General features: G+C 42.7%; 1 protein-coding gene across 1 annotated transcript in view; it reads right to left on the bottom strand.

Moving 5' to 3' along the window:
* Window positions 1-12003, bottom strand: part of LOC122544108 (hexokinase-1-like) — a 158721-nt gene that overhangs the window by 96154 nt on the left and 50564 nt on the right. Inside the window, exons 5-7 of the mRNA XM_043683147.1 lie at window positions 5569-5668; window positions 5305-5488; window positions 4609-4764 (exon numbers count right to left, since the gene is read on the bottom strand). Coding sequence (XP_043539082.1) covers window positions 4609-4764; window positions 5305-5488; window positions 5569-5668 — 440 coding nt within the window. The remainder of the gene's footprint in view (window positions 1-4608; window positions 4765-5304; window positions 5489-5568; window positions 5669-12003) is intronic.

Here is a 12003-nt window from a genome sequence, read left to right as displayed (position 1 = left end):
TCCTTTATTATGAGAGGAATTAAATATAAAAGTAAGGATGGTAATGTTTCACTTTTACAGTCATCAGTGAGACCACATCTCAAATACTATGTGCAGTTTGGGCTCTATATTTAAGTATGAGGTAAATGCGGTAGGAGTGAGTTAGAGCGGTTTTATTAGGTTGATATCTGCAATGAATGGGTTGTCTTATGGACAGGCTATGGACTCTGCTAGAGTTCAGAAGAATGAGGGATGATTCTACTGAAGTGTACAAGATCCTGAATGGTGTTGATAAGGTAAATATGGAGAGGTGAGGTGAGTTCAGAATTAGGGGGCACTGTTTTAAAATAGGGGCCAACATATTAAGCCAGAGAAGATAGATATTTTCTCTCAGAGGACTGTGTGACATGGAACTCTCTGACTGAGAAGGCAGTGGACGTGAGATGATTAAATATTTCTTATTAATTTAGAGAAGTTAGAAGTGATATCTTGGGGACAGTCCACATCTTAGTAGTCAAGGTCTTGGACGTATTCGAATGGATGAAGGTGGATAAATCTCCTGTTCCTTACCAGATATATTCAAGAACACTGCGAGAGGCTAGAGAAGAAATTGCAGAGATCCTGACTGATATTTTTGCATCATCGTTAGCCAAGGAAGACAGGAGGGTAGCAAGTGTTGTGTCCTTGTTCAAGAAGGACCACAAAGAAAAAGCTGGGAACTATAAACCAGTAAGCTTAACATCTGTGATAGGTCAGCTACTTGAGAAGATTCTGAGAGATAAGATATACATGCACTTGGAAAGACAGGGTTTGATTAGGAGTAGTCAGCATGGCTTTGTGCATGGGAGATCATGCCTCACCATTGTTAGAGTTCTTTGATGAAGTGACCAGGAAGATTGATGAGGGCAGGGCAGTAGTCTATATGGATTTCAGTAAGGCCTTTGATAAGGTTCATCACGGGAGGTTTCTCTGGAAGGTTCGATCACATGGAATCCACAGGGAGCTGACAATTGGAACAAAATTGGCTTGATGGTAGGAAGCAGGTAATAGTGGAAGGATGCTTGTCGGACTGGGGGCCTGTGACTAGTGGAGTGCCTCAAGATCAGTGCTAAGCCCATTGCTGTTTGTTAGCTATATCAATGATTTGGATGAGAATTATGAGGCATGGTTAGTAAGGTTGCTGATGACACTCAAATAGGTGGTATCATGGACAGTAAGGAAGGTTATCAGAAATTGCAGCAGAACTTTGAGCAGCTATGGAAGTGGGCTGAGAAGTGGAGTTTAATATAGATAAGTGTGAAGTCTTGCATTTTGGAAAGTCATTTCAAGGTAGGAGTTTCATGGTGAATGGTTAAGGAGTGCAGTAGAACAGAGGGACCTTGGAGTTCAGGTGCACAGTTCTCTGAAAGTAGAGTCATAGGTGGACAAGACAGTGAAGGAGGCTTTTGGCACACTGGCCTTCATCAGTCAGGGCATTGAGTATTGAAGTTGAGTGGTTATGTTTACGTTGTATAGGATGTTGGTGAGGCTGCACTTGGAGTATTATGTTTGGTTTTGGTCACCTTGCAATAGGAAGGATGTTATTAAACTGGAAAGAGTGCAGAAAACATTTACAAAGATGTTGCCAGGACTCAATGGTCTGAGTTATAGGGAGAGGTTGGACAAGCTCGGACTTTTTTCTTTAGAGCGTAGGAGACTGAGGGGGAATCTTATGGAAGTGTACAAGATCCCAAGAGGCATGGATAGGGTGAATGCACTCAGTCTTTTTCCCAGGGTTGGGGAATCGAGGACTAGACAGCATCAGTTTAAGGTTAGAGGGGTAAGAATAAAAGGGAAGCTGCGGGGCAACATTTTTATACAGAGGGTGGTATGCATATGGAATGAGCTGCCAGTGGAAGTGGTTGTTGAGGCAAGTACATTAACAACATTTAAAGGGCATTTGGACAAATACATGGATAGGAAAAGTTTAGAAAGATATGGGCCAAGTGCAGGGAAGTGGGGTTAGTGTGGACATTTTAGTTGGCATGGACCAGTTTGGACCAAAGGGCCCTTGTTAGTCTTAGCAAAATGCAACACTTTGCATGTCTACAAAACTAACTGTGCCTCCAGCCAAAAATAAAACAAATCAGGCTGGAAAATATAACCTCTATTTTACTGTGGGAGGGTGTGAAGTCTGTTTATTTTTATTTTACCAGTTCTCTGCTATCAAAGTTCTAATTGCTGCTGAGTTATATTGCATTGTCGATCCATCATATTGTAGCCATGATGTAGAGGTGCCGGTGTTGGATTGGGGTGGACAAAGTTAAAAAATCATGCAACACCAGGTTATAGGTGAAAGTGAGTGGAGGTCAGAGTCCAGAAAAGCACATGAGAAAACTAGTTATCTCATCTAGTTACCTAGATGAAGGAGCAGTGCTCTGAAAGCTAGTACTTCCAAATAAACCTGTTGGACTATAACCTGTGTTGTGTGATTTTTAACTTCACCATATAGTAGTGAGGGATAGAGTCTGGTATACTGCAGAGAGGGTCACAGTCTATCCTGATCATCCAATCGCTGGACATGGCTTTTACAACAGGGCATTGGATCAGCAGTAGGAAGAGAATCATGGGCGCATTCAGGTTTTCAAATGAGCAGAAAGAATTTAGAAATCTGAGAATGACTAATGAACCCTCAAAAGGAGGTGCATTTGAATCAAACCCTAGATAGCCTTTCAGCTATTGAACATGAACATTGGGTAACAGCAATTCAGGGGAATCCTGAGCAGGCAATGACTACAGGGAAAAGCCAATATTAACAGTTCCTGGACACTGAGGACAGGCTGATAGACGAAAACAGAAATTGCTGGAGGAACTCGGCAGATTGGCAGATCTGGTGGTGTTTGTGGAGAGAACTAGAGTTAACATTTCAAGTCGAGTGACTGACTCTTCTTCAGAACTTGGTGTTGTCATGAAAAAGACAGCAGGAATATTTTACCATTTTGTACAAATACAAGATAGTTGCTGAACATCTGAATTAAAATCATAGAATGTTGGAAATGCTCAGCAGGTCTGTGGACAGAGAAATGATTAATGTTTCACATTGATTACCTTTTATCAGAAAAGTGATAAATGTAATAATTTAAGCAGGAAATTTGAGAGGGGTGTTGGCATGGAGGGACACAGCGATGGGATGGATGAAAAGTCATGTTCTGCTTTTAGTGTTGTGATGATGTTGGACAACAAACAGAGTGAAATTCCTTCTTCATGGGCACTAAATGACATTGCTGCCCTGGTAACTTAAAGCTATGGCCTTTGGATTGTAACTAGACCATGGCTGCTTTTAACAAGAGCTTGAACCACATCCTGTATTGCTTTCCTTATTAAATGTCATGATGACCGGGAACACAAAAACATTTGGTTCTGAAATACCTAAGATTAATACAGGAATAATTCAGATAGGACCATCTGGCATTGACCGAGGCATTGGAAATAACAATGACAAACACAGCTCTGATGACCCTGTGAAGTTTTCCTTCCTATTATCTGGGAGCTCTTGCCAAATTTGGGAGAACTAACCCAAAAAATAAACAATCATCAGCCATTTCCACTGATTCAAACCTTATAGTTAATGCCCCAGACACCACAATCATCAGCCCTAGGAATATAAAATTCCAGCAGCACTACCAGAGGTAGTGCCTCAGAGGTATATACTCAGGAAGGAGTTACTTTGGAGTTATCAACTTTGATTTTAGATCACATGAATTCTCATGGGATCAGGATAGACATGAGCAAGATAAACATTACCACACAGTGGCCCTCATCTCAATAGAAGCAGCATACAATAGACAGAGCTAAGTAGGCCCACAACCCACAGATTAGATTTCAGCTCTGCAGTCCTGCTGCTTCCAGTCATAAAAGGCGGTGGACAACTAACAGGAAGAGAAGACTTTACAAATACTCCCATGCTCAACCTGTGCTCTGGACTGTCTCCTCCCCCACACTGACCCCTTCCCTACACTGACTCCTCTTCCATATTGTCCCAGCCCTATCACTGTACTCTCTTTCTCTCCCCCTCCATCTGCCTTGTCCCTCACTGTGGTCTCTCCCTCACTGTACTATTCCCCTCCCTGCCCCATCTTCCTCACTGTGCTTTCTCCCCCTGTTCTTAATCCCTCACCATCTCCCAACCCTCTTAATGTCCTCTTTCCCTTCCCGTCCCATCTCCCTCACTGTCTGATCTCCCTCCCCATTCCGTCTCCCTCCCTGTCCTGTATATCCCTTCAGTGTCCTCCCTCATTGTACATCCTTCCTCACTAGCCAGTCTCCCTCACTGCCCCCTCTTCAGTAATGTGCCAGTTTGAATGCTGTTTGATCACGATTCCGCTTCAGTTCTGAGTGTTACCTCAGCCATTGTAAATAAAACAATGGACCAAATTAATAACCCCTAAGGGGCACTGTAAAATATTGAATCAAAAAGGAAATTAAAATCTCATTTTGGGAGGGCTGCTGATTTATGCAAGTCAGTGTCTGTGATGGTTGCTGATATCAGAGTGATCTGATCGACAGCACAAGTTCCCTTCCCAAGTACATACACAAATGTAACCATGGAAGGGAAGCAGGCAGTTGTATATATTTGATCTCTATGCTTACTTCTCTATAGCAATAATGTCTTCAATATCAATAGATCCTTTGGTGAGCAGCTTAGATGAAGTCTTTCCTTTGAACAGCATTCCATTTTGAATTATTCGGACCAAAATAATCCGCACAAGTTCTCCCAAATACATTGCAGACACCATTTTCTCAAACCTGAAAGACAACAAGGAAATGTGATTTCAGTTGCTTTCAGAAAAATAAATGCTTTGGGCATTTTGTCTTTTCCTGTTTTTGCACAAAGCCTAATGGTTTCCAGTGGATCAATGGGTGCCAGTGAATCAAAGTATGAATGGATTAATGTGAGCCAATGGGTATCAGTAAACTAATAGGTGTCAGTAGATCAATAGGGTTTCAATGGATCAATTGACGGCATAAAGCTAACTTTGCCTAAGAGGTCACTTTTCAGATGTAAGTCAAGGGAGTGAATGTCAGTTTTTTAAACAAGGCTTATAGTCAAGGTGAGCTAGTTTGGGCTCAATCCACACAAACACCTCATCAAATTGCAGCCAATGAATAGTGACAGGAGCCAGAACATTACCTCATTTCCTATTTTTAATTGTATTGAGGATTCTTAGAGATTAAGAACAGGACCTTAAGGAAAGGTCATAGTAACGTCAGGAAGTAACTTCAGAAGTCAGGAAAGCAGCAACTTGAAGGAAGAGTGAGTTAAAGGAAGATTCAGTGTTAACTCACAACTGTTTCCCTGGATTGATGGAGCCATCATCCACTTCCCTGTCAAATACAGTCCTGATATCTTCCAAAGAGCCATCATCTCCGAATCCTCCCCATTCCGTGTTGATGCACATTCGTCCTTCATCACCTTCCACCGGTTGGATGTGTCTCAATTCCTCCATGTAACAAGCATTCGTGCCAGTTCCTGAAGATAGCAGATTGCTGATTTAACAGTTTGATCTCATATGTTTAAAAACCAAATTGTGAGTGCAAATTCCTTATTACCAATAACAACGCCAATCTCACAGTATGGGTCGTCAAATGCACATGTCATCATGGTTCCCACGGTATCATTCACTATAGACAGCACATCCACTTCATAATCCTAGTAAAACAATACAATTTTCAGCAAATTGAAAAACTGTGTGGGATTCCACTTTCCACAATAACTTTATTGTAATAGCATAAGAAATAGCAGCAGGAATGCATGAAAATTATGCTATGTGAGTGATGCATGTGGAATACATGTACCTTCTCCATTCATTATTAGACTAATTCATCAAAACTATTCAGAGAAGGTACAGACTAGATAGTGGTAGATACAGACTAAAGCTCTCTGCACGCCATTGCCATTTGACATTCCCAGGACAAATAGAACAAAGGTTATGGACTAGAGTGAAACTCCTTCTTCTTTGCTGGACCAAACACTCCTAGGGCAAGTACAACATATGGTGAGATACGGAATAAAGTTTGCAGTACACTGTTCCAATCACATATTCCCAGCACAAGTACAGCATGGGGTTAGATATAGAATTAGCACCCTCTACACTGTTCCATCAAACACACACAGAGCAGGTATAGCATGATTTAGACACAGACTAAAACTCCATCTACAGTGTCTCTATCAAACAAAAGGGATTAGATACAGAGTAAAACTCCCAAAGATCACTTCCCAGCAAATACCTCATGGAAAAGGTTCAAAATGTTAGATGGAGCCATGAAAAGTTACAGCACATGAAAAAAGGCATTCAGCTCATCATGCCAGTGCCAGCTGAATAAACTAGTTGCCCATTCTAACAGGACTGGTCCATAGCCTTGCAATGGTTCAGGGGTGTGTCCAGGGTCCTTTTAAATGAATTGTGGCTTTTGTCTCAACCACCAAACTGGACAGACACCACTACCCTCTGGGTGAAAATATTTTTCCTCATGACTAATTCTTCTACCTCTATGCAAGCCCCTCATCATTTTCATAGAACCACGGAATCCCTACAGTGTGGAAGCAGGCCATTTGGCCCAACAAGTCCACACCAACCCTGTGAAGGTACCCCACCCACACCCATTCCTTTACCCTATTACTCTACATTTCCCCTGACTAATGCACCCAACCTACACATCCCTGAACACTATGGGCAATTTAGCTTGACTAATTCAATTAATCTGCACATCTTTGGACGGTGGGAGGAAACCGGAGCACCCAGAGGAAACCCACGTAGACATGGGGAGAATGTGCAAACTTCACACATACAGTCACCCGAGGTTGGAATCGAATCCAGGTCCCTGGCACTGTGAGGTAGCAGTACTAACCACTGAGCCACCGTGCCGCTCAGTGTGTACCTCAGTTAAAGTCACCCTGAGTCTTCTCCGAACTACAAAAAAACCCAACACTAGCCTATCCAATCTTTCCTTGGAATTACAATTTTCAAGCTCTATGAACATTTTTGTATCCTCTGTAGTCTCTCTACATTGATGATGTCCTTCTTGTGATGTGGTGGCCAGAATTGTACACAAAGTTCCAACTGTAACCCAACATATTTTGGCATTACCTTCATGCTCTTGTATTCAATATCTCACCCATTGAAGAAAATTGTCTTATATCCTTTACTACCTTCACTATCTGTACTATCACCTTCAGGTACATATGGACAGACATACCAAAAGTCTCTCACTTCCTCTACTTCTCTTATTTCCCTCCCATTTATTGTGCATTCCTTGACTTTAGTCCTCCCCAAATGTATAACCTCAGACTTAAAGAATCATAGAGGTTTTGTAGCACAGAGAAAAATCCTTTGGCTCATCCCATCCTTAGCAGTGGACTGTAGACTACAATGGGAAAAGTATTAGTCTAAAAGCCAAGGATTGTTGCACTTTTTAAAAGCAAATTACATAACACGCATTATTTACACAGTTGGTACAAGCAATAGGGGAAGCCTAGTTACAAACTGGAGCCAGGGGGCTGGGCATGAAGGGAGATTTGGCCAGCAACAAGTAGCCGATTGATAACTGGTCACCAGGTTAGACAGCTCAATGACTATGGTCTCCTGCCTGCCAAGAAATGTGATTGCTTGGCAGGTTATTGAACAGTTTTTGCCTGTGAATGTTCAGGTTAGAAATCATCAGACCTACAGAAGGGAAGAAGCTTTTTCCTCAGCATTAAAAAACATCTCAAGACTGAAGATAGCCAACTTCCCTATCAATTACAGTAAGCCATGACTTTTAATTAATAATGCAAGACTCTTATAAGTGTGAAGCAGTGTTTGTGCCCCTATCCTGCACTGGAAGGCCCAGGTTCAAGTCCCACCTGCTCCAGAGGTGTGTTATAAAATGAGGTGAAAGAAAAGTAAAAATGTGAACTAGTCAACCTGTTCCTCCTGCAAGCAACTGAAAGTACTTGGAGAAGCATGACCAAGAAACAAGATTCTAATCAGTAAAAGGATTGTCTCAAAGTGGGGTGGCTCAGTACTTATCACTTCTGCCTCACAGTACCAGGATCCCAGGTTCAATTCCAGCCTCGGGCAGACTGACTGTGTGGAGTTTGCACATTCTCCCCGTGTCTGCGTGGGTTTGCTCCAGTTTCCTCCCATCATCCAAAGACGTGCAGGCAGGTGAATTGGCCATACTACATTGCCCAAAGTGCTAGGTGCATTAGTCAGAGGGAAATGGATCTGGGTGGGTTACTCTTTGGAGGGTCGGTGTGGACTGGTTGGGCCGAAGGACCTGATTCCACACTGTAGGGAATCTAATCTAATGAAAGTCTCTGTAGACAGGGATCACTCAACTGACTGCTTTTCCAGTCTTCCCCTTCATCCTTAACTCCCGTGTTATTTTGTCTGCATGCTGATATGTGCATGTGGAGGTGAGGGATTTGTAAGTGGAATAGAGTTTTAAGTAGTAGATTTCAATGTGGCTTACAATTGTCCGTTAAATATATTTATCTGTAATAAATAGCAATGTTTCTTGTTAAGTACTAAAACCTAGTCCATGCTTTCTGTCAACTTGTCTTTTAAAGGTAGTTGATTGAGGAATTCTATATGCTTTGTAAAATCATTCACTTTTGAGATGATTCCAGGAATTAGCAGGGTTTGATTTCAGCGCACTACCCCAGTGAAGTATAATAACTTTGTATTGGTCTTCATTCTTTCAGATGATACTTAACTGTGTGAAATTAATATTGATAGTAATGAAACTACTCATATTAATGTTTTTAAACATGATATTTCAGGTAGAATTTGGAAGCATAAAAATAGCTAGATCGTGATTTACAAGATATCCATTTAGAGACCTTGGGGAAATGGAATAGGTACTTAGGAGACTTTTGCACATATCATTAAAACTCTTTGCACTTTAGAGTCTGTAGCCTGGAAAGACAAGAGTGAGACCCGCAGCAAACTGACAATGGCATCATGGTACAGGAAGCCAATTAAGGTTGGGGAAGGAGAATAAAAAGTGATGGTAGAGAGCGATATAATTAGAAGGATAGATACTGACCCATGTAGTTGTGAGCATGTCCTGAAGGCTGTGTTATCTAGACGGTGCTAAGGTCTGGGATAACTCCTCTTGCCTGGAGAGGAACTTGCATTGGGAGGGGAAGGATTTAGTTATTGGCAGACATGCTGATAGCAATGGCATTAATAGAACTAGAAAGGGACTTCTGCTGAAAGATTTTGAACAGTTAGGAGCTAAATCAAAACACAGAACCTCCAATGTAATAGTCTTTAGATTACTACTTGAATCATGGGCAAAAATTCAAAGTTTAATAGGGGTTTCAATTCATGGAGCACTGACACCAGTTCTTTCAGTACATTCAGAGGCTCTTTATTCTTCTTACCAAAGTGGACATGCTCACATTGATTTCCCAACACAATATTCCATCTGCCAAGTTTTTGCCCAACTATCCAGCCGTTGATAGATTGTATATCATTGTGGCCCATGCACTATCCTGTGGCACTTCACAGGTTACAAACTGTTAGCCTGAAAGAGGCCCATCTATCCCAGCCCCCTGAGTTGTATTCATTAGCCTATCCTCTCTCCATGCTAATATATCATCCTTACACCATGAGCATCTAGTATGGGGCATTTTATCAAACGTCATTTGGAAATTACACTTACTGTTTCCTTTTTACCGTTCTGCAAGTTGACCCCCAAGGAACTCAAACCAAATTTCTCTTTGATACAATCATGCTGGTCTGCCTGACTGATGAGAAATACAGACAATCTCTTCAGCAGCGGGAGTCAAAGGAGGGGGAGCCAGGAGGCAGCTGGGAAGGTAAATTAGAATATGAATTGTGAATCAGCAGAGTGAAGGCTGACAGGAGTGGAAATGGACATGGGGACTGCTGGGCAAATGAACTGATACATTTGGGCTGTGGCTAAACCCAAGACACTACTTATGTAGTGTCTCCCATCTATCTTCTTCCTCCAACTAAAAAAAAAGACACTGTGTGGAGGGTTGGTAAGGTAAGGATTTTAAAAATCTCTTTTGGCAAGTTAGAGCAGAGGGTTTGGAGGCTAGGGCAGTTACATGTTCCTCTTGCAGGATGTGGGAGGTAAGGGGCACCACTGGTGTCCCTGCTGACTTCACCTACGAGAAGTGCACTCAACTCCAGCTCCTCACAGGCCGCATTAGGGAAACGGAACTGGTGCTGGATGATCTTCAGGTGATAGAGAGGAGTTAGAGGAAGGTAGTCACACCTAAGTTACAGGAAAAAGGTGGCTGGGTGACCATTATAAAGGGAATAGTCAGTCAGTGCCGTGTGGCCATTCGTTCAATAATGAGTAGTAGTCCTCTTTGGATACTGTTGGATCAGGGGAAAGCCACAGCGGCTAGATCTCTGGCACTGAGCTTGGCTCTGTGGCTCAGAAGGGAAAGGGGGAGAATAGGAGAGTGATAGTGATTGGAGATTCAATGGTTAGAGGAACAGACAGGAGATTCTGTTGTCGCGAACGAGACTCCCGAATAGTATGTTGCCTCCCGGGTGCCAGGGTCAGGGATTGAATCTCAGATTGAATCCACAGGATACTTAAGGGGGATGGAGAGCAGCCAGGAGTCGTGGTACACATCAGTACCAATGACATAGCTAAGACAAGGGATGAGGACCTGAAAAGTGAATATATGGAGTTAGGTTGGAAGCTAAAATGCAGAACGAGCAGAGAAGTAATCTCAGGATTGCTACTGGTGCCACGGGCTAGTGAGGTGAGGAACAAAGAGCAAGTGCAGCTGAACACGTGGCTGCAGAGCTGGTGTAGGAGGGAGGGCTTCAGATATATGGATCATTGGGATACCTCCTGAGGGAGGTGGGACCTGTACAGGAGGTTTGCTCTTCAGGAGTGTTTAAACTAGTTTGGCAGGGGATGGGAACCAGAGCTATGGATCAGAGAATGGGGTAGCTGGTGAACGGGCAGATGCAGCATGCAGAGAGTCTGGGTGGAAGAGAGTTGATAGAGCGAAGTTGCAGTCAGTGTGATGGATTGACGTGTGTCTATTTTAACGCAAGAAGTGTCAGGAATAAGGGTGATTAACTTACAGCATGGATCAGTACTTGGAGCTACGATATCACAGGGGAAGGAAAGGTTGTTGGATGTTCCGGGATTTAGATGTTTCCAAGGGAATAGGGAGGGAGGTAAAAAGGTAGGGCAGTGGCATTGCTAATCAGGAATAGTATCATAGCTGCAAGAAGGGAGGGAGTTCAGAAAGGTTTGTCTAATGAGTCATTATGGGTGGAAGTCAGAAACAGGAAAGGAGCAGTCCCATTAATGGGAGATTTCTATTGACTCCCCCCCTCGCCCACACATTCCAACCCCCCTCCCCCCCAATATCAACAGAGACACAGAGGAGCAGATTTGGAAAGGTGCTGAAGTAATAGGGTTGTTCTCATGGGGCTCTCCAACTTCCATGATATTAATTGGAATCTTCTTAGTGCAAATAGTTTGGAAGGAGCAGTTTTTGTCAGATGTGTCCAGGAAGGATTCCTGACTCAACATGTAGATAGGCTGACTAGAGGGGAGGCGATACTGGATTTAGTGCTTGGCAATGAACCAGGCCAAGTGTCAGATCTCTTGGTGGGGGAGCATTTTGGTGATAAAGATCACAACTCCATGACCTAAATTGGAGAAAGGCCAAATTTGGCGGTATTAGGCAAGAACTTTCGAAAGCTGATTGGAGGCAGATGTTCGCAGGTAAAGGGATGGCTGGAAAATGGGAAGCCTTCAGAAATGAGATAACAAGAATCCAGAGAAAGTATATTCCTGTCAGGGTGAAAGGGAAGGCTGGTAGGTATAGGGAATGCTGGATGACTAAAGAAATTGAGGATTTGGTTAAGAAAAAGAAGGAAGCATATGTCAGGTATAGACAGGATAGATCGAGTGAATCCTAAGAAGAGTATAAAGAAAGTAGGAGTATACTTAAGAGGGAAATCAGGAGGGCAAAAAGGGGACATGAAATAG

This window comes from Chiloscyllium plagiosum, chromosome 46 (assembly GCF_004010195.1).
Source record: "Chiloscyllium plagiosum isolate BGI_BamShark_2017 chromosome 46, ASM401019v2, whole genome shotgun sequence".
Taxonomy (NCBI): domain Eukaryota; kingdom Metazoa; phylum Chordata; class Chondrichthyes; order Orectolobiformes; family Hemiscylliidae; genus Chiloscyllium; species Chiloscyllium plagiosum.
Note: the sequence above shows the minus strand (reverse complement) of the source record. Positions and strands in the feature narration are given on the sequence as shown.